This window comes from Physeter macrocephalus, chromosome 10 (assembly GCF_002837175.3).
Source record: "Physeter macrocephalus isolate SW-GA chromosome 10, ASM283717v5, whole genome shotgun sequence".
NCBI lineage: Eukaryota > Metazoa > Chordata > Mammalia > Artiodactyla > Physeteridae > Physeter > Physeter macrocephalus.
The window spans coordinates 15,309,063-15,333,146 of NC_041223.1; the positions used below are offsets into that span (position 1 = coordinate 15,309,063).

The 24,084-nt window shown below is 41.5% G+C and overlaps 1 protein-coding gene across 1 annotated transcript in view; it reads right to left on the reverse strand.

Moving 5' to 3' along the window:
• The window catches only part of MTHFD1L (methylenetetrahydrofolate dehydrogenase (NADP+ dependent) 1 like), a 214,176-nt gene that overhangs the window by 105,928 nt on the left and 84,164 nt on the right, over positions 1-24,084 (reverse strand). Inside the window, exons 18-20 of the mRNA XM_024122544.2 lie at positions 19,156-19,296; positions 16,651-16,719; positions 12,377-12,488 (exon numbers count right to left, since the gene is read on the reverse strand). Of these exons, the coding sequence (XP_023978312.1) occupies positions 12,377-12,488; positions 16,651-16,719; positions 19,156-19,296 (322 nt within the window). The remainder of the gene's footprint in view (positions 1-12,376; positions 12,489-16,650; positions 16,720-19,155; positions 19,297-24,084) is intronic.

Consider the following 24,084-nt stretch of genomic DNA (forward strand, 5'->3'; position numbering starts at 1 on the left):
TTCAATATACGCAAATCAATCAATGTGATACACCATTTTAAGAAGTTGAAGAATAAAAACCATATGATCATCTCAATAGATGCAGAAAAAGCTTTTGACAAAATTCAACACCCATTTATGATAAAAACTCTCCAGAAAGTGAGAATACAGGGAACCTACCTCAACAGAATGAAGTCCATATATGACAAACCCACAGCAAACATTATTCTCAATGGTGAAAAACTGAGAACATTTCCTCTAAGATCAGGAACAAGACAAGGGTGTCCACTCTCGCCACTTTCATTCAACTTAGTTTTGGAAGTCCTAGCCATGGAAATCAGAGAAGAAAAAGAAATAAAAGGAATCCAAATTGGCAAAGAAGTAAAACTCTCACTGTTTGCAGATGACATGATACTTTACATAGAAAATACTAAAGATGCCACCAGTAAACTACTAGAGCTAATCAATGAATTTAGTAAAGTCACAGGATAAAAAATTAATACACAGAAATCTCGTGCATTCCTACACACTAACAACAACGAAAGATCAGAAAGAGAAATTAAGGAAATAATCCAATTTACCATTGCAACAAAAAGAATAAAATACCTAGGAATAAACCTACCTAAGGAGGCAAAAGACCTGTATGCAGAAAACTATAAGATACCGATGAAAGAAATCAAAGATGACACAAACAGATGGAGAGATATATCATGTTCTTGGATAGGAAGAATCAATACTGTGAAAATGACTACACTACCCAAAGCAATCTACAGATTCAGTGCAATCCCCATCAAATTACCAATGACATTTTTCACAGAACTAGAACAAAAAATTTTACAATTTGTATGGAAACACAAAAGACCTTGAATAGCAAAAGCAATCTGGAGAAAAGAAAAAAAAAAAAACAGCGCTGGAAGAATCAGGCTCCCTGACTTCAGACTATATTACAGGGCTACAGTAATCAAGACAGTATGGTACTGGCACAAAAACAGAAATATAGACCAATGGAACAGAATAGAAACCCCAGAGATAAACCCACGCACATATGGTCACCTAATATGTGACAAAAGAGGCCAGAATATTCAATGGAGCAAAGACAGCCTCTTCAGTAAGTGGTGCTGGGAAAACTGCACAGCTACATGTAAAAGAATGAAACTAGACACTCCTTAACACCATACAGAAAAATAAACTCAAAATGGATTAAAGACATAAATGTAAGGCCAGACAGTATAAATCTCTTAGAGGAAAACATAGGCAGAACACTCTATAATATAAATCAAAGCAAGATCCTTTTTGACCCACCTCCTAGAGTAATGACAATAAAAACAAAAATAAACAAATGGGACCTAGTTAAACTTAAAAGCTTTTGCACAGCAAAGGAAACCATAAACAAGACAAAATGACAACACTCAGAATGGGAGAAAATATTTGCAAACAAAGCAACTGACAAAGGATTAACCTCCAAAATATACAAGCAGCTCCTGCAGCTCAATATCAAAAAAACAAACAACCCAATCCAAAAATGGGCAGAAGACTTAAATAGACATTTCCCCAAAGAAGATATACAGATTGCCAACAAACACATGAAAGGATGTTCAACATCACTAATCATTAGAGAAATGTAAATCAAAACTACCATGAGCTATCACCTCACACCGGTCAGAACGGCCATCATCACAAGATCGACAGACAATAAATGCTGGAGAGGGTGTGGAGAAAAGAAATAAATTGATTCAGCCACTATGGAGAACAGTATGGAAGTTACTTAAAAAACTAAAAATAGAACTACCATGTGACCCAGCAGTCCCACCACTGGGCATATACCCATAGAAAACCATAATTCAAAAAGACACATGCACCCCAATGTTAACTGCAGTATTATTTACAATAGCCAGGACATGGAAGCAACCGAAGTGTCCATCGACAGATGAATGGATAAAGAAGATGTGGCACATATATACAATGGAATATTACTCAGCCATAAAAAGGAACGAAATTGGGTCATTTGTGGAGACGTGGATGGACCTAGAGACTGTCATACAGAAGTGAAGTAAGTCAGAAAGAGAAAAAGAAATATCATATATTAACATGTATATGCGGAATCTGAAAAATTGGTATAGACGATAGGGAAAAGGGGGGGTGGGATGAAGTGGGAGATTGGGATTGACATATACACACTATTGATACTATGTATAAAATAGATAACGAATGAGAACCTACTGTATAGCACAGGGAGCTCTACTCAATGCTCTGTGGTAACCTAAATGTGAAGGAAATCCAAAAGAGGGGATATATGTATATATATATACATGTATATATATATTTGAGTCACTTTGCTGTACGGGAGAAACTAACACAAGATTGTAGAGCAACTATATGCCAATAAAAATTTAAAAAAAAAAAAAAAAAAGAAATGAACATGGCGTATGTCTCACCAACGATTCAGACTCAAGAGTCCTGCTTTGTGTCTTTCAATAACATTTTATGGTTTTCTTTCTAGATGCTCGTTTCTTGTTAAATTTATCCCTAGGTATTTTATAGTTTGGGGACACATATAAATAGGATGTTTCCCCTTTTACAGTATCTATTTATTGCTGATATAAAGAAAAACTATTACATACTTACATTGCATCCAAATAACCAACCAACCAATTTACTTAAAATAAATTTCCTGAACTCTCTATTATACAATCATACTGTATAGAAATAGTGGAAATTTTTTCACTTCCTAATATTTATACTTTTGTATTGTTCTTGTTTTATTACATTGGCTAATACTTGCAGAATAATGATGAATAATGATGGTGATCATCGTAAGTATTCTTGTCATAGCCTGAATACATTCGCGTACATTTAGGACTTCAATATTTAATACGATGCTGATTGTTAGTTTCTGTTTTTCAAATCTGTTTAAATTCTTCTGTTGCATGAGGTCTTTATCATTCCATTGAGATACCTCTTTCTTCAAGTAAACAGTTATTTCTTTACTCTGCTTTATTTTGAACTGGATAACCAAGCACTTTGTAACTTGACATAGTTCTTTTAAACTTCAGGTAGTTTTTAAACTTTACGTTACTTACATCAAAACATTAATGGCTAAAAGAACATTTATGGTTGAAGCTAGCAAGAGGTTGAGACTTTTAGAAAGCCCTAAAAATCCAATTTTCTCTCCCCTCCCCCAGAAAGATATAAAAAGTTCCACACAAGAATACACTACTCATTTAGTGACATTCAGCTTCCTTACATTCCTGACTCAAAGTTCTACTAGGTTTTCTTTGCATGAGAACAGCGCAATATTGTAATTATATCAAACATCGCTAAAAGCTTAAGAACAACCTCATATAACTGCAATTTTCTAAACTACAATTTATACATTAAGTAAGGGTAGTTGGACGCTTCAGCATCCTCAGGCTGAAAGTTCACAGCCAAGATGGGGTAAGATAGTAGTCAAACAATATAAATTTAAAGTCATTGCATAGTGGATATTAAAGTCACTGCATAGTGGATATTTTCATTTTTAATCTTCAAAAAGCCTATGCATTTAAAAATCATTTTATGTTAACTTTCACAGCACTAATCCCTGCAAGACAGTGTTTTGACAGGGGTCTTATTTTAACTCCATGTTTTATGATGGTAAGCAGAACTACATTACGAGCACATTATTTAGAATACGCATAAATCCTAAGTAGGGATAGGCTAGATAACTCAGTGAAAATAAAGTTGCATTTTGTGGCACACAAAGGAACAGTCAAGGTCAGGTTAGACATTCCTAAAGTTCAAAACTCCTTTCAAAACTGTTTACTCTTCTTATTTAACTACTCTTTTAATTAATGAATTATTGCCTCAAAAAAACCACCCGGCAAATATGCCAATGTTTACCATAAAAAGTCTAGAGGAAATTCAGACATGTTTACCAGTAGATAAGTTATTCTGTAAAGTGATGTGTATTATTAACTTTTCATTAAAAAAAAAAACATTTATAGGGCTTCCCTGGTGGCGCAGTGGTTGAGAGGCCGCCTGCTGATGCAGGGGACGCGGGTTCGTGCCCCGGTCCGGGAAGATCCCATATGCCGCGGAGCGGCTGGGCCCGTGAGCCATGGCCGCTGGGCCTGCGCGTCCGGCGCCTGTGCTCCACATGAGCCTGCGCGTCCGGAGCCTGTGCTCCACAGCGGGAGAGGCCGCAAGAGTGAGAGGCCCGCGTACCGCAAAAAAAAAAAAAAAAAAAAAAAATTTATTTAGTGCTGGTCACGTGCTAAGCATAGGGCTATGTGATAATGGTGATACAGAATGAAAGTGCACGATTTAGGAAGCAGTAAAGCACAGTGCTAAGAGCAAAGGCTCGGTGCCGGGGCTTAGACTCAAATCTCTGCTCCCCCCTTGCACTAGCTGTTAGCCTGTGGGCAGCTACTAACTCAGTTTCTTCACCTGTAAAATGGGGTGTTTTATGGCAACTGCCTCCTAGGGTTGGTATAAGACATGTTAACATATACATAAAACACAGAGAAAGTCCCCAGCAGGATGTCCAGCACACAGCAGGATGTCCTCAAGATGTGGGCGGGGCCAGGATACTGGAGACCTTGCCTCGTGCAGGACAGTCCCACAAAATATTTGTCCCCTGCCCCACCTGATTTTCCTTCCACTCTCGTAGCTGGAAAACCTGATTATGATTATAGGAACTTGGAGCCCTCCCCGCAATCTGTTTTACATAAAAACTCCAAATCAAGCTATCAATAGCTATCATTTTTAAGGAATGCAAACAAGAGTGCAAATTGAAGGAAGGCTAACTTTGTTTTCTTTGGAACTTTGCCAAGAGATGTTCACTTTTGCAGAAAATCGCATCACCAACGCCAATAACCACTTGTGACATCTGAGTTGCCGAAACACGCCTAATCCTTCCGCACTTGTGGCCGTCCTGTGAACGAATTCTTGTGCATGTGCAAGCACTACTCAAAATATCTTTTAGTGTAGTTGAAGTAGTTCTCCTAATGAATACATATGAAATACGTATCATGTTACCATAAAATACCTTTATATCACAACTAACACATTACATTGTGTTTTGAAATTACCTGTAGAAGGTTATAGTACCTGAGTTTTATTTACGATAGTCAAGTGTTTGGTATAAAAAGAGGGAATGGCTATGCTGAGTTTGAGAACACACTGGGCTACATAACTCATTCAAAGTCACAGCTGATAAGGAACAGAACTGGTATTTGAATCAGGGGTGTCCTTAGAATGCAAGTTTGTAATTCTTATAATTCTGAGGTGGAAAATTAATGCATGCTCCCCACCTCCATGGAGTTCTTTGAATTGGGGAGTCATTTATTAGATATTTACTCAGAAGCTCAGAATATAGCAGTGAACAAAAGGGCCAAAGTCCCAGTGCCTTAAAGGATTTACATTCAGTGGAGAGACAGACCGTGTTCACACAAATGCCTGCATGTCTAGTGGAGCAGCACAGAGGATGGGGGTGCTGGGGGGGCGGTGGCGGGTGCTCTTTCAGCTAGAATGCACGCAGAAGGCCTCCCTGACACATAAGCAGAGACTTGAGTGAGGCAAGGGAGCAAACCATGTAGTTATGAGAGAGCTTTGAGAGTGAGAACAGCACGTGCAAAGGCCCTGATGTGGAAGGCGGCGGGGGGCACCCATGCCAGATGCTCAGCAAACTGGGGGAAAGGCAGGGCAGGAGATGAGATCAGAGGGGCAGATGGTGGAAGAGATTATGTTTGGGTTTATTCTGAAAGATACAAAACTGGATGGTCTTAGCAGAGTCAGGATGGAGTGTGACTTAGGCTTCAACAGGACTACTCTGGTGGCATTATGGAAACAGACTCTGTGGTCAGGGAGGGGTGAGGGGTGGCTGTCACAAAGCCCAGGAGAGAGATGGTGGTGACCTGAACCAGGTGGAGCAGCCATGTGCCAGGTGTGGTTGGGTCACATCCATTCTGATGGACTGGGTTTGGGGTGTGAATAAAAAAGAGGAAGGAAGAATGATTTCAAGCCCTTTGACAAAAGCATCCAGAAGAATGAAACTGTCATCAACTGAGACGGGGAAGCAGGATTGGGACCTATGGAAACAGAATCAAAAATATGGCTTAGAAATTTTTAAGTGTGAGGAGGCATCTGGATAAATGGTGGTCAAGGAAAGGTCCTGGCTACGTGTGGAGATGGTCAGTCACGTCCTAGGGTGAAAGTATAGGGCAGCAAGAGAAAGGATCTGAGGATGAGCCCAGGCACCGGCACGATGCTTCAGCAAAGGAGCCTACAGAGGAAGGAGTAGCTGGAGGAGGGGGAGAGGCTTTTAACAAGGGAAGATTCTTGTTTTATGTTATTCACATGTAGGATGTTACCAGCATATTTAATCCTTTCCTAGGGTAAAACTCTTGCACAAGCGTACCAGGAGATAAGAGCAAGAATGTCTGCTCATCACAACATTTACCGTTTATAATAACACAACAACTGGAAACAACCTAAATATCTGTTGACAAGAGAACGGAGAAGTGGTGGTATATTCATAGTTGCCAGATGCAACTGGTTAGAGAAGATACAACACCACATTACTTTTGCAAATTCTAAAATCTTTTTCCTGTTATTTCAGTAGTGAGCAAGTAAGACTTTGAAATTTAAAGAGGGGAATGTACTGGATATCATGCACCTGTGAGTTTGCTGGGTTCCAGGGCATTCTGCTTTCTCCCTGGTAACTACACAGCATTTCCAGAGGATTCCAGAAGGATCCCCATATTTCCAGAAGGATTCCCTTAACCCAAAGGAGTCATCAGATCCGCTCAGAATCTCAGATCCCTTCTATGGATAATGGTCCTAAACGCCTTTGTCTGAGAAGGGAACAAGCAGTAGTGTTTTCCATTGTCAGAACACAGATATTCTTCACTTGAAAGAAAGCACTAGTATTTGTGCAGGTTTATCTTAAAAGTAAAGATCGTTAGCATCTTAATGAGGTAACAGCAGCTGGCGTCCACTGTTCTGTTTGGGCCAGAGTCACCAGGGTCTGTGCTCTTCCAGCATTACTGCACTGAGCCCTGAAAACAAGCCTTGAGTTAGGTAAGGAGAAACCAAGATTCGGGGAGGTTACTCGACCTACCTAAGGTCACAGTGGGCACACAGCAGAGAGCAATTCAAATCCAGGCGGCTGAAGCCTGCAATCTAATTCGTGTGGCTACTCTCCATTACCTGGATTTTCAGAATTATAGCAGAAAGTGACCAATAAACCATACTGGAATCAAAATGAATACCCCCCCACCCAAATTAGTCTCACTTAATATTATTCGAAATATGAATTCCACTCATGCATTGGAAGATCGGGTTGTAAAATTTGGTGACCTGTAATTAAGAGGTCCTACTCCTAAGTTTTAAAGAAGTTTATGAAAATCGTTGATATATACCAAAGAATATACGTAAATTAGCTGCAATAACGAAAAACCTGAGCATCAACACCCCAAACCCAGGATGGGGGGCACTTCTAGTGGGAAGGGCAGAGAAATGAGATTGGGGTGGGGGGCATGACCTCTAATAGTTTCCCATCACACGTGGGATCTTCCCAGACCAGGGACCGAATGCGTGTCCCCTGCATTGGCAGGTGGATCCTTAACCACTGCACCACCAGGGGAAGTCCCTGTTTCTACAAAAAATCAGTCTGTTGTCCATGGCGGTTTATCTATTCTGAAGCCTGGCCATTTGTCTGTTATCTTTGAAAATATTTCCTTCCAATCTGTCACATGCCTTTTTAATCTTGTATCTTTTATCATGAATAATTTATTTTTAAAATGTAATCCAAATTACCAATCTTTTTGAGTTTGAGCATTTTTGTATCTTAAGAGAGACAGTCGGGCTTCCCTGGTGGCGCAGTGGTTGAGAGTCCGCCTGCCGATGCAGGGGACGCGGGTTCGTGCCCCGGTGTGGGGAGATCCCACGTGCCGCGGAGCGGCTGGGCGCGTGAGCCGTGGCCGCTGAGCCTGCGCGTCCGGAGCCCGTGCTCCGCAACGGGAGGGGCCACGGCGGTGAGAGGCCCGCGTACCGCAAAAAAAAAAAAAAAAAAAAAAAGAGATAGTCTCCTACATACAACGACTTTTCTATGGACATAAATTCATACTCAGACTTCAGACAAACCTGTACTACTGCATTTAACTTCTGTAGAAGGATGTTAAAATGGGGGTCTTTTGCCTGACACCCCAAAACCATGTCAATTGCTCCCATGCTAAAGGATGATGCTAGACCTAGCAGCACGTGCCAAGGAATTGTTTGAAAATACACTTTGCATCCCTTAGTCCAAGGGATACCTTTCAAAGAAAGGGGTTGACAAGAAATCCTGGGGAAGGATTTCTTCAAAGAAAGTTATGGATGTGCCAGTCCCACTCCACGCCTCCAGTGGGAAGGAGGCAGAGCTGCTGCCCCTTGTCTGGAGCTAGTGAGTGAGGCTGTAGCAGAACAACTGGAAAGAATCAAGAGTGACACTGCCATCAGGGACACAGGGGTGGACTGGGGTATGAAAAATGTCCATGAGCTGAAAAGAAACAGCCCATGACAGGGTTGTGCGAGAGATGTAACTGCATTTCCACTGGTGGTAGGTCAGAGGTCGAAGGTCGAAGGTACCCGGAGCTGCGGTACCCGGAGACCAGGTGTAGAACCAGCAGCGGGATTTTCTGAAAGGGAGATATACAGCCCACAGGTCTTCTGCCAAGAGTGTGGAAGAGGCCAGACTGGTACCATCGAATGGCCAACCTTCAACCCTGGAGGGGCCAGAGTCGACCTAAGTGCAAGGTGAGGGGGGTCAGAGAAGCAGCCACCTTCCCCCTCCCACTGTCGCCCAGAGGCAGACCCAGGAAGGCAGGGTGAAGCTTCCATTTGAATGCAATTTGGAGTTTTCAGGAGACTGGACCCATATCCTTTTAATAAAATCAGACTACTTTTGTGACCAAAGTGACTAGAGGAATGTTTTAAAAAATATTTTAAAGGAACCAGATATTAACTGGGAGCGAGAGCAATCTACCATAAATTTATTCCAAGTGCAAGGAATGAACCAGCCCACAGAGCAGGCTTGACCAGGCAATGGGGAAAGAGCGTTGTCCCTTATTCCCACTGTTCAGGACACTGACTTTGCTCCCAGCATTTCATGGAGCTGCAGCATCAATTTGCCACCTTCGTGAGAGTTTAACACCACAGGTCTTGAGTCACGTGGTCTATACTGATCTAAGTCACTGGTGTTACACAGTTATACATGATGGACCATGATCTTTATATATTAAAAATAATATCAAAAGAGATATTTGTACACTCATATTCATAGCAGCATTATTCACAACAGCCAAAAGGTGGAAGAAACCCAAGTGTCCATGGACAGATGAATGGATAAACAAAATGCGTTACATACATACGATGGAGTATTGTTCAGCCTTAATTAATCAGTAAGGGAGTTCTGACAAATGCTACAACATGGGTGAACTTTGAGGACATTATGCTAAGTGAAATAAGCCAGTCACAAAAGGAAAAATACTGGTATGAATTATCTAGAATAGTGATGTGCAGAGACTGAAAGTAGAAGGGTGGTTTCAGGCACTGGAGAGATGGGGAGTTGTTGTTCAATGGATAAAGAGCTTTAGTTTTGCAAGATGAAGAATCCTGGAGATGAATGATGGTGACGGTTGCACAACAGTGTGAAAGCATTTCACAGAGTGGTACACTTAAAAATGGTTAAAATGGGAACTCCGTGGTGGTCCAGTGGGTAAGACTCCATGCCCCCAACGCAGGGAGCCCCAGTTTGATCCCTGGTCAGGGAACTAGATCCCACATGCATGTCACAACTAAGAGTTCACACGAGGCAACTATAAGATCCCACACGCCGCAACTAAAAATCCCTCATGCCACAACTAACACCCAGCGCAGCCAAAATAAATAAATAAATAAAAATTTAAAAATTGGTTAAAATGATAAATTTTATGTTCTAAGCATTTTGCCACAGTTGAAAATAAAAACTAAATAGAAAAGGAAATTTAACCTCCATTAGTCATGTATCAATAATGGAGTGAATAACGAGAAGTGGCTAAGAATTATCCTGTCTTACCATGTGTCAGGTGCCATGCCAGGACTTACACATGGTCTCATTTAATCCTCATTTCAAACCTATGAGGCAAGTCCTATTAAAATCCTTACTTTACAGATAAGGAAACTGAGGCACAGAAGGGTTACCTTGCCTAAAGTTATACAACTTGAAAGGAGTTGACAGGGATACTCTGATTCTATAACTAGCCTTCTAAATCTCTGGCAGTGGACAGATTTCACTGTCACTGAACTATCTCCCATTTACAGCCTCTTAGACTAGAAGAGATCATAGAAATAATTCACATAATTATTGACATCTGTATAGTTCTCTAGGTTTAAAAGCACTTTCTCTCTCTCTCTTTTTTTTTTTTTGCGGTACGCGGGCCTCTCACTGTTGTGGCCTCTCCCATCGTGGAGCACAGGCTCCGGACACGCAGGCTCAGCGGCCATGGCTCACGGGCCTAGCTGCTCCGCAGCATGTGGGATCTTCCCGGACCGGGGCACGAACCCGTGTCCCTTGCATCGGCAGGCGGACTCTCAACCACTGCGCCACCAGGGAAGCCCAAAGCACTTTCTCTTTTGATATTACTCATTAAAATACTGCAGCACAGGTATTCTCCTTTTATCAGAGAGGACACAGAGACTAGAGAAGTTAAGTAAATGGCTTCAAGTCATGTTACCAGGCAGGGTTCCGATTCCACAGCTTTTAACTCTGGGTCCATGGCTAACTATCCAGACCAATTCCTTGTCTAGTCCAGCTTCTCATTTTTCAGATGAGACTGTCTACAAGGGACATGGCCAAAGATGCTAATGGCTTGTCCAAGGTCACATAGAGAGCTAGTACGTTCTGTGTACATCACCAGCATACGCCTTTAAAAATCCTTAGCCATGACAACACATATTCTATAAATATGTGTTGATAAAGGAAGGACTGGTACAGACGCAGAGAGCTCTGTCAGCATAAAATAGAGTGCTTTCTTCTAGAAACTCTTTTATTTGTGGAGTTGATGCTTTAGAACCTACACTTCACATAAGCGTCCAACTTTTCAGTACCTGCCCTTACTCAACCTCCTCCATTAGCTCTACAATTATGCTGTGATCAATTGAGCAAATCCACTTAGACGGCATGTCTAGCTACTCTCATAGCGGATTTGGTACCCAAGCAGCAAAGTACACGAGAGCTGTATAATGCAGACCTTTGAGAAATGAACTACATAAATCCTCATTTGATCCTGACTGTACGTCTATAAGGAATTCTTAAAACAGACTCAGCCACCCTGAGTGATCTTTTTAATGGCCGAGTGTAAAAGTGCAGAGCTAAGATCTTTTGTCCAGAAGAATCTTTTCATGTAAAATAACTCACTTCTGAGATACAAGGCTAATGATCAGGGTGAAAAAAGCAATTGCTAGACTTGATTATAGACACTCACGCAGTGAATGTAAATTACTTGTTGGCATGTGAAAATCTGCCAGTGTAATGCCTCAGATGTCAAATTAAGGTGATATTCCATGAATCCTTGTTTATCTTTTTCTTTCTTACAACCTTAATATTGTGGGTGGGATTGGGGCTGGCACGGACTGAGCAAACTCTATGGCAGTGTCCCCCTCTTTATGGCTGGAATATCCAACAAAAGCCAGAGAGAAGCAGGTACCACAAAGAAGAGCTTCACAGCAGCAAAACATCTGAGGCCCTACTAATAAAAATGTCCTAGTCTAATGGTTGGGAATCTCCCCTCCATTAGGCCACAAAATCACACTCGGATTCAACAAAGAGCAGACTGATTTCATTTCAAGTAATCAGTATTACTATTACTGCTAGTATTGGCTAACATTTAATGAGCACTTTCTCCTGTTAAATTACACACACAGTATGCTCCAGCAGGGCAGGACTAGGTCTGCTTTGCTCACCGCGTAGCCACAGCTCTGAGTCGCATGCCTTGTATGTGTTAGGCTGTCAATAAATATTTGTTGGATGAATAAATAATCTCATTTGGTTTTCAAAATAACCCGATAAGGTTTGATACAATATTGCTATCACCATCTCTCAGCTGAGAAAGCTGAGGCTCAGAGGTCATTACACTGTACCCGAAGTCACGTCGTCAGCAAGTGTCAGAGCTTATATGCTAAACCACATGCACTTGACATCAAAATCTATGGTTCAACCACAATGTCATGTCACTAGTACAGCCCAGACCTTAGGGTTTTTCCTGTACTGAGGCCATCTCTGAAAGGTGGGCTTACAAGAATATATTTCAAGTCAGAATGGATCTCACTCTGTTCCAGCCATCACCTTTCAGACTTCTTCAATATTCTTCAAACACTACATTTAAAAAAAGTGACTTACCTACATATCCTTCTTCACCAACCAGTTTCAGGGCAATTTTATCAGCCAACACTGAAGAGTTGCCGTGGGCAATGTTGGCAAAGGGGCCAGCATGCACAAATACAGGCGTGCCCTGTGGAAGTGGAAGAGCAAATTTTAAAAAGCTATGAGAATCAGTTATTTCCTACTATAATTTTGATAAGCCACTGTTTTAGCTGTCTTAGTGACCATGAAATAAACCTTATTTCATAGTATTCTGCATTATATTGTTACAAAGAATGGAATTACACCTTGATGGTCTAAGAGGCCTGTTTAAATTGTTTACCCCATTAAGAAATTAACCAATTCAAGAAAAATCTAATCATAAAATCAACACAGTAAATGAATCGTGGGAATCATGGCAGGGCAAGTACATTTTATGATAAGCCATTTTTATATTTACAATAATAATCTTATTCTGATTTTTAAAAACTTTGTCTTTCTCATTGTTTCTTTTACCTGTTAATTTTTTAAGTTAAGTTACCTGGTAACTATTAAAACAAAAGAAAAATTTCACCCATACTAAAATGTTAGTTACTAAAGAGGCAAAAAATAAAGAAGGGAATTCTCAAAAACTTTAGATTTTAATTATTTAAACGAAATCTGTCATATAGTCATTCTTACTTTCATTTCTACACTTCTCTTTTGTCAAAGAGAAGAGACTGTAGCCCTGTCTAAAAAAACCACCCACATGCATTAAATTGTTTAGGCTGTATTGAGAGTCAGCCAGGGCCACTGAGGTCTGCGTGTGTGAACCTTGGCTCCACCTGTGAAAATACAGGTTGCCCTTTCACTGACATGGGGAAGGCAGGGAGTGATGCAGGGGATGGGGCCTGGGAGCCACGGAAAGTTCCCATGAACCAGGATGGGCTGTGAGCGAACATGTTTCAAAGCTGAGAGAGGTGAACAAAAGCAGGAAGAAAGGCAGTGAAAGAAAAATCATCACTGAGAGTGAAAAAGAATTGATCAAAGCCACTCAGAGTTCTCTATTTACTTTTCTCCCCAAAGCCCTCAGGAGGGACAGTCACAGAGTATGGATACGGCCATACAGATGTCTGTGGAAATAAAACACTGGGATACGTGTTTTATGGAAATGCATACCTGCATGTTTACTGTCTAGATCTCCACCTGTCTATCCATCTATAGCTTCTCACTTCTATGCAGATAAGCCTTTTAAGTGCTTTGACGGAAACACTGTTTAAAAGGTATTAATGTCTCCATCACCTCCTAGCCTTGCCAGTCCTAGGATGTGGCTGCCTGTGGAAAGCTAGCGGAGCTAATGAGAAAAGTTTAAAGAGACAAGGTCACAGGCTCCACCCCTGGGTGGGCGGCTGGCTTCACTCTCCTATGCCCTGCAACCCTTATCCTGGCCATCTGTCTGAGAAGCACTGGGCACCAGTCTCCAGGGCGACAGGTGACAGGGTATGGCTGGATCAGCATAAACACATTGCTATTCCTGGGATAACCACTCTCGGGACTAGATGGGCAGCATTTAATTTTAATTTAAAATGAAATTGAAAGCCACACAGCAGATTAATCACGAAAGCAGTATTAGAGCCCTGGTTTTTGAACTCCCAGTATGTGGTTTAAATAGAAAAATTCTTAGACCATCATTGCTGGACATTCAAACACAGACACAAATACACACTCAACTGATATTTATACTTATATGATGCAGCATACTGAGTTAATACTTTGTTTAAGAAATTCTATCACTAACCCAAAGACATAAAAATATCTATCCTGAGTTCAGTATTTTATTTTATATGCAGAACACTTAGGAAAGTAATAACGGGAAATATCTTGGTTTCTATGATGACAAAGCTGTGAATATTCTCCATAATGGGCTTTTTAAACATTTCATAAGATTAAAACTTCAGTTGCTCTTTGCTGACCAGAGATCTAAAAAAGCATTCTCCAAAGAACTTTCTGCAGTGCTCTAAATATTCTGTATCTGCACTATCCAATACAATAGCCACCATCCACATGTGGCTATGGAGCACTTAAAATGTGGCTGGTGAAAATAAATAAATAAGTAGAAATAGAACTAGTATGGCTGCAGAACTGAATTTTAAACTTTATTTAATTTAAACTAATTTAGATGGAAATAACCACAGGTGGCCAGGAACTCCCATATTGGACAAAAGACTGTCGCAGGTGGGTGTTTTCCTCAACACTGCATATGCTTAACCCATAGTAAACTGTTAAGATCTCTTATTCTCTCTCTTCCACAGGGAAGTCCTCAAGCTTGTATGTATATAAAGATCACCCAGGGTATCCCAGCCTTACCTGCCAGACACCCTAGAGTTCACTTTGTCTGGGGGTGAGCTTGGCATCAGCATCTTTAAATCTTTCCATGAGATTCTAATGTGCAGCCAGGGCTGAGAACTACTGGTCTCCTGGCACCTTGCAGCAATGGAACCCTTGATAACCTCCTCTGGGACTAACCAACAGGTGTGTTCAAACATGAGCACTAAAGCAGAATCTGTACATTAACCAGTGATTTTTAGATCATTTGTTGATTTAGGTTCCTACTGCCACTGACTAGCCAGGCTAATGTGGAATGAATATTTAGGACGCAGGTAGCAGAGTTCATACATGCAGATATTTTAACTGAATGCTGTGTTCATTTTTCACACAATGCCCATTGCCTGTGACATCAAGATGACGTCACAAATGTGGGCACAATAAGAACTGCTTAGGGGCGGTCCAACCCAGTAGTTCATTCAACTAACAAGAAACTAGACTTTTTTTTTTTTTTTTGCGGTACGCGGGCCTCCCTCTGCTGTGGCCTCTCCCGTTGCGGAGCACAGGCTCCGGACGCGCAGGCTCAGCGGCCGTGGCTCACGGGCCCAGCCGCTCCGCGGCACGTGGGATCCTCCCGGACCGGGGCACGAACCCGCGTCCCCTGCATCGGCAGGCCGGCTCCCCACCACTGTGCCACCAGGGAAGCCAAAGAAACTAGCCTTTTAGAGTGGGATACGTATTAAAGGTGGGGGGAATTTTTAATCTAAGAAAGATAATTATTTAAAACAGTAAGCTGATCATCCCTAATGATGATGATAATGTGTTCATTTTTGAGGGGGAAGTGTTACGATGAAGCAATATCATGTCTCTTTATACATTTTTTCTCATCCATTTAGTTATTTATTTATCATGTATATATTTTTAGGAGCAATGGAGTAAAAACAATAAATATCCATTTAATTCTTCAGCAAGTGTTTACTGAGCACTTAATATGTGTGCGGAACTTTCTAGGAGCTGGGTGAACAAGACGGAAAAAGTCTTGCTCTCATCCTGGTGGGAGGAGAAATACAGTAAACAAAAAAAGAAATAGGGGCTCTTAGATAATATTGTGTGCCATGTAGAAAATGACAAGAAGGTGGGTTTGGGGCTTGAACCACCGACCAGGTTTGGGGGATGGGACGAGGTGGGAGGAGGTAGGACGCGGATAGGAATCAGAGATGCTTTTTTTATGCATAACTCTGAAATGCCTTTTACCCACCCTAGCAGCTCTTGGTAACCACACCTACAAGTCTGAAATGCCGAGGTCAGGAGATTCAGAACCAGAGTTCAAGGGTTATCACATGGCTGATACCGGAGGAAAGCGCAGCTGGAGAAGTAAGAAGAAGGCAGCGAAAGAGACGGAGGAGAGGCCGCTGAGAAGGGCCAGGAAAGCAAGGCGTCAAAAGCAAGAGAGCAAGTGGTCCGGAAGGAAAAGCATCGGCTGTGTCAGCCCCCACTGAGCAAGCCATATACAAAAAAATGACCTTAAAAAAGTGGAGCACAGCACACTTTCCTGGAAAACCTTTCTCAGCATTACTCTGTGTGTGTGTGTGTGTGTGCGTGTGTGTGTGTGTGTGTGTGTGTGTTTAATTTTATTGAATACTCTGCGTTCTGCTTGGAGAGAAAAAAGACAACAAACCTAAACTCTCCAAACTTAAGGATTATGAGAAGCTGAGTCAAAAAAAAAAATGCAACATAGAAAACATCATGTAAACGTGATAAAGGTGGCTTCACAAGTTACTGAGATATCAGACACTGAGTTTCTAAGTTTCTCCTCTGGTCAATTAGTACTTAATCAGCCAAGATATGAATCACATCAAAGGACTTTGAGCTTTTGGGGGGACGACCGAGCAGTTATTCGATGTTCCTCATGGGCTCATATTGGCTGGAAATGCTCACGTGTGGGAACACGCAAGCAATCTAATTGATGCAACTCTGTTGACAATGTCTATGAAAAGAAAATCACTTACTTCTAGGGTCTGCATCAGATTTGGTTTTATCGCGTCTTTCATCAGAACAGTCAAAGCACCTGTCACCCCCTGAAGGAAAGGGAGAAAAAAGCCCATTTATTTAGATTATTGACAAAAAATCGTTCGCACAAGGGTCTCTCAGCCTTTTCTCACCAGCCTACCTCCTACGTGGGCATCCCCACCAGCCGCCGTCACCTCTGAGCTACAGGTGACACAGCGCTCCTGCCTCTGTCCATCTCTCCTCCACCTGAATGGATGCCAACCCTTCTAAGGTGTGATGGGGAAGTAGTAGTCATTGCATTTTTAAATAAAACCTCCTTTGATGGAAATAAGAGGCTTGCCATACCTTTCAATTTGCAATTATGCACATCATTTTTCATTACCAGAGATTACACTGTTGCCCCGAGAAATCAGATGAAGAACAAAAACAAGGCTTGTTACACAGAGGGAACGAAGAAAGGGAAAGGGACGTGTCTAAAGGCACCCATTCTGGTTTCCCACCCTCTCTCGACCTCTCCTCCCACAGATAACAGAAGGCACTCAGAACACTGTTGCATTGGAAAGGCTTCTCCTTTTCTGACTCTCGTGCTATGTCTGCCTAGAATGGAGCTGATGCCACTTGTACATAGATTGTGGCTGCTTCCTTCCAATCCTATAATGCTTGAGTTGGGCTCTCTCGAAGCTCACCATCCCATTCCTGGAAAAGAAGAGGTGGAGGAAGAGACACAGCAGGGATGAAGTCTGAGAGCTACTGGGGAAACTATTTGTGCCAAGGAAGGCCACAAAGGGAAGCTTTTTAAAAAAAACTCCCACCTTTTCTAAAGACACTGGGCAAGTATCTTTCAACAGATTAGTCAGTTATTGGAAGGCCATAATATGAGCAAATGCATGTGAACGTGGCCCTGAGAAAATAAATGTGGCATGCAACAGATCCTAACAGAGAAGGTGGCAGAATCTAGAAACTCTTCAGCTCTCCAAGGTGCATTCGTTTATTACTTTCTCCTTCTACCTCTATCACCAACAATGTTAAGTGTTTCTCTTACATGATCAGTTTCTGTTTTTGTATTTTTATAATATTTAATCATTGAAGATTTCTTTAAAAATCGAATTTACTTTCTACTTTATTGCAGAAAATAAACCTTGCAAGAACTGTAACCTTCCTATTATAAATATATGGAGAAATCAGGTACCTTCTGCAAACAAGAAACACAAAAGAAAACTAAAAAGAGTTAACTTTGGGTTTTTTTGGTCCAGATCCAAGAGTTTTATCACAAACCAAAAGAGTAAGTTTAGGGAAATATTTGTGGATAAAGTTTCAAACTACTCCTGGCACGTATTTATCGATATCTAAGATTAAGAGGATACAGATAAATATTTATACAGAAACTATTACATGCAAGTTTAGAGAGAAATGTTGAGATGTCGATAATTTTTAAAAAGCAGTACTTTTACAGCAACCTGGGTTTGAGTTTTCTCTTTAAGCCTTATACTAAGCATTCCATGGGCTGCTGATATAAATATATCTATTTAATCCACTTGACAAGACTCGAGTCATTCAGATTCATGTCTTCAAAAGAGCCAAAAGGTAACCAAGACATTTTGGCAAAGGTTTAAAATTATATCCCAAGGCCCTGGAATTAATAAAATATTAATTTGCCTGTCTCCTTTTCACAACTGTTTTTCAATCATCAGTGTGCATTTAAGATTCCATTATGGTATGTGACTCGATATGTGGGATAGTAAGCTTAAATTTAGAGTAATGGCTGCCTACGTTGTACTAAGTACTATGTGCTTATAAACACGTACAAGCAAATGAAATAGCTACACCATTGATGAGGATTAACAGTAAAGTTGGTTATTAAAAAAAGGAAAAAAGATTAGCATGCCAAATTACAGAAAGCACTAAGAAAGGTGGTGGTGTGCCAGGGTACCAAGAAAGCTTTGTAAGAAGCATCATTCCACGCAACAGAAAGCTACATGAGTAAGAATGATTAAGGGGGAGCTCTGTTTTTATACTGTGAAACCCAAGTCGAAGGCACAAAATTAAACAAGCCAGGGTGCCCAGGGAGCAGGCTGGAGCCAAAAATGTGCCATTTTTAACTTAACCTTCCCTTTCACGAAGGCGGAGTCACTTCTTATTCCTTGGAAAGGTGACTTGCCCTCAATTTAAAGCCAGCGTAGATCACACTTTTTAAAAAAAGCCGCAGGCTGCAGGAGGGTGACCGCACCCCAGGCAGAGCAGAGACCAGGATTGGAAAGGATCGTGAAAAGCTCATGAAATAGATTTCATATGCTTTGCTTGCAGTCAGGTACAAGCATGTTATAAATGCCTGTGAGAACATGGTGAAGTTGTCAGACAAACAGGATTGTGAGCAGGAAAATGTGTGCAGAAATTCTCTGAATCCCCATTATTACCCAGTGATGCAAGAGGAAGAAAACCTTCCTTCTCCTGATCACAAAAGAACAGGGACAGGGAGCTCTCTGGAGCTTCTGAGATGGACGTACCAAATCACCTGCTGTCACGGGCTGCCCGTTTCTGTCACTGGCCACCACCATTCTGCCCAGCCGCTCCTTCATGTCCGTGAGGCTGTCAGTCAGAGCCAGCACTGCCATGACCTCACTGGCCACGGCGATGTCAAACTGCGCCTGAAAAGGCAAAGCCAAGGTACTGGTCAGCTGCAGCTCCACCTGGATGGCCATGTCCATGGGGATCTGTATTGCAGCAATTCCTGCAGGCCCAGGGTTTAACCCGCGATGGGCCGTTCTCAGAGGCACAAGTTTCCAGCACATGCCCGGTCCTGGGATCAGTGCTCCCTAGGGAGGCCACCCCTTCCTCCATTTGCTGTGCTGAGCACGGCCTGGCTGGGCCCCCCATTACAGCAGCTCACGGCGCTATGGGATTTGCTTCCGTAGCACGTTTCAGCCTTGTAATTATTATTATTATTATTATTATTATTATTTGTGGTACGCGGGCCTCTCACTGCTGTGGCCTCTCCCGTTGCGGAGCACAGGCTCCGGACGCGCAGGCTCAGCGGCCATGGCTCCCGGGCCCAGCCGCTCCGCGGCATGCGGGATCCTCCCGGACCGGGGCACGAACCCGGTTCCCCTGCATCGGCAGGCGGGCTCTCAACCACTGCGCCACCGGGGAAGCCCCCAGCCTTGTAATTATTAATGTGATGACCTGATGGACGCACGGCTCCACCCGCGGACTGGGAGTGCCATGAAGGCAGGGACCATTTGGGGAGGGATTGCTCCTGAGTCCCCAGCTTGGAGGCCTGAGTGTGACGTGCAGGAGGCATTCAATGCACATCAGCAAAATAAAGGAAGAGTCTGCTGCCTACCCCTGCTGTTATTTATGTGTGTCAAGGGGGATGCATGTGTCTGCCCAGCAAAGAGGTGAGATCGTGAGAAAAGAGGGTTCTGAGGCCAGTTCCCCAGACTTGGAGCTCAGCACAGCGGTGAGGAGACCCTCGACTTCTGTTATCCCCCCGTCATAAGCTGACATGGAATCCGTTCTCAGCTGTCCACGGAGGCTTGGCCACATCAGATCATGAATCGTCCAGCCATGAATGCTGGAGAGCGGCAACTTGCCGAGAAATGTTCCTGGCCTTCCCGTTCCCGCTCCTGGCTCTGATTCCAAGCCGGACACAATCCAACAGGGGCCAAAAGAGACACAAGGACCGCGCACGTCCTCCCCCTCCGAATTCAGCCACTGGACAAAACCGCTTCATTACACTCCTTCCCGAGAGGCATGTGAGCCAGACAAGTTCAGTCTTACATAGAAAATGGCTGTACCCTGGAGGGATCACCTCAGGAGATATTTTATTGTCCATTTCCGGCACCCACAAGAAAGGAAGTGAAGAAAAGAAGGAGCTTTCCTGGCTACTTCCTGCTTGAGATTTCAGTAGTCACTGATTTAGTGAAAACACATTACCTGAAAGGCAGGTGCACCTATACTCAACTATTACATTCTCAGTATAACCCATCCCAAACCTAAGTGGTTTTTCATTGTATGAAATTTAGGGTTTTCTACACCCATTAAAAACAGTACGTATGAAAAATAACTAAAAATGATGAGACTTTCTGTGCAAAACCTAAGGCTAGAAATATTCTTAAAATATGAACTGTGTAAGTGATAAGTGGAATGTGTAACACCTGTAAGTTCTTCATTTGTACTCGTTACAATTTCAAAATTTTGCACCTCTAGCAACATCAAAATGAAACAAGGATCAATATAACTATAGCTCCTCATTTTATGCCTGAATGGTATAGCTAACAGAGGGCTGCTCACTTTTGTTTTGCAAATAAAATATTTCTAAATCACATTAAGGTGTAGATGAGATTATTCTTAGTGTTTATCACAGATTTAGACAAAAGACAAAAAGCCATGTTGACAAGGATGCGAATCCCCTTTGACTCTGCAGTTATGGATCTGTTTATCATGTGTATGTTACAGCTTATTTATGACAGCCCAACACTGCAAACACCCTAACTGTCCATTAACAGCGAAATGGTTGTATCTATTATGGTACATCTACAAGATGTGGTATTATATAGGCATTAAAAAAATGATGATATAGGGAATTCCCTGGTGGTACAGTGATTTGGACTCCACACTTTCACTGCCAAAGGCCCAGGTTCGATTCCTGGTTGGGGAACTAAGATCCCACAAGCCGTGTGGTCCCACAAGCCAAAAAAGATGATATAGATCTACATTTACTGACATAAAAAGATGTCCTCAATAGTTTTAAGGTTAAAAAAAGCAGTTAAACCTCTTAGATATAATCCCTTTTTACTTAACAATATGTATGCATAAAGCAATATAGAACATAACCTTGGACAAGTCACTTAACACAAAATGGCAACTTTTCTCATTTGCAAACCAGATTTACAAACTCACGTATGTAATGGGCCTACCAATAAAAGGCACAAAATAGGCATTCAGGTCACAGCAATTGTTAATCCTGCATCTCTCTAGTGCCAAGATAGAGTACAAAACTACGCAGAGAAAATGTGAAAGAACTTCCTTACTATTCCTCTTCTGAAATCAGAAGTCACTGATTTCAGAAGGCGAACAGCTTTCCAGCTTCCATTTTATGTGTTTTTTACACATATAAACATGTATGCTGGCTTTTTCTTAACATAAACTGGATTACACTATATTCATTTTAGTCCAAATTCTTTGAACGTGTGTTTTTTCTTTTCCAAGATTTGATTTTATTATGTTTTTGAATTTTATTTTATTTATTTTTTATACAGCAGGTTCTTATTAGTTATCTATTTTATACATATCAGTGTATACATGTCAATCCCAATCTCCCATCACCCCCCACCACCACCACCACTTTTCCCCCTTGGTGTCCATACATTTGTATGGACAACCTTCAATTTCACAATCTGCATGAGAGCTCTATGTCACTCTCCCGATATACACTTTATCATTTTCAATGGCTACCTGTTTCTGTTGTGCAAAAGGATGCACCACATATACGTAATCACCCCTAACGATGAACACTGCATTGCTTCCAATGTTCACCATTACAAAAAATGCTACCATTAATATCCTATATATAGATTTTTTTTGTACCTGAGTAAATATTTCCCCCTTTTTAAGAAGAATCTGTAGTCCTGAAGTTAGAATTGTTCTGACATTTCAAATTTTAAATACTAACAAACTATCATCCAAAAGGCTTTACAGTTTATATTCTCACTAATACTGTATAAAAGTCTCTATTTCTTTGCATCCTCATTAATGTTTAATATTAATTTATTTATGTTTTAATGAGCTCATAGATAAGTCTTATTATCTGCTACTTATCCTATTCATTTCTTTAGTATAGATTTATTGAACACCTACTACTCCTATGTAACAAAGTCCTATGCACTGAGAATACAGCAGTGAACAAAACATACCAAAACCCCTGCCCTTATGAAACTCACATCTTAGTGGGGGGAGGCAGAAAATAAACAAATAAGTAAGGATAGCAGGGAAAGAAATAGGGAGTCTGGGGACAGGCAGGTGCAGTTTTAAAGAAAGTGATGAGTGAAGGCCTTACTGAGAGCAGTATTTGAGTATTAATTTATGGAAATTCTTTTTATGTTTGGCACTTTAACCCGTTGTTATATTTATACTGCAAATAACCTCTCCCAGACTGTTACTGGTCTTTTACTGATTTGGTAAATCATTTTTCTATATGGAAGATTTTAATTTTTATTTATGTCAAAATCATCTATTTGTTAGAGTTTCTGCTTTTTACGTCAGTGCCAATTCTACTAGGCCAAACTACTGTGTTTGACTCATTCCAGCTTATTTTTTATTTTCTGTTCCAAATTTTTTTTTTCTTTCTACTCAAGGATTCTAGATTGAAAATGCTGTTCCTTCAGAACTCCAAATCAGTTTTCCCAGTGTCACCTTGCATTCAGTGCTGTCAATGAGAAGTCTGATGACAATATGAATCTTACTCCTTTGTGACTCATCAAGACTTTTTTCCTCTCTGGCAGCTCTTTGGAATTTTATTTTTTTACCCTTAGCGTTGTGAAATTTCAACATTATGTGTCTGGGTGTAAGTCTACTTCATTTATGCTGCTCAGCACTTGTTAAGTTTTTTAATATGAAAATTCTAAATTTTCCTTAAAGTCAATAAATTCCCTTTTTATTACTTCCTCGAATACATTCTTCCCTACATTCTCTGTTACTCTCACCAGTAACTTGAGATGAGTGTTAGAACTTCTCGGTGTGTCTCGTATGTCTCTTGATTTTTCCTTTATATTTTCTACGGCTTTCCTTTTGGTAGTATGTTCTGAGACAGTTTCTTGGATTGAACTTTCCTCTCTCATTCAGTTAATCCTATTCTTATTCAATCTACTAACTGGATTTTAATTTTGACACTACAGTTTTATTTCTAAGATTTTAACCCATTTTTTTCCACAACAGCTAATTCTCAATCCTTGTAGGGCAGATCCCTTAAGCCTCTGAGAATACTGATGGTAATCTCTTCAAAGTACCCCCCATCTGATCTGCAATCTTGTCTAGGGCATCTAAGCTTCTCTTTGCTGTGTCTGGTGTCCATGTTCATGATATGGGTTTTCCTTGAATACGGACGACTCCTGGCTTTGATGCTCCCTTTTCCTTGTCTGGGGACCTGATTTCTGACAACCTCACCCTGTCTCTAGACATTCAAGAGAGTAGGACCTAGGACATGCTGCTCCTTGGCTTCCCGTCCTGCAGTCTCTCACAGAATTAGCCCTGAGTTGCCCACTGTGCAAACGACAAAAGGCTACCCTTTCCTAAGTGTCACAATATACTGCTTTTCCTTGCACCAGATGTTTTTCACTGCCAGCCAGGAAGCACGGTACACAAGCAGATCTGTGACTTTGATGTGAGCCGCCCCCCACGGCTGGGCCCCAAGGCTGAGACCAATGTATCTACTGGCT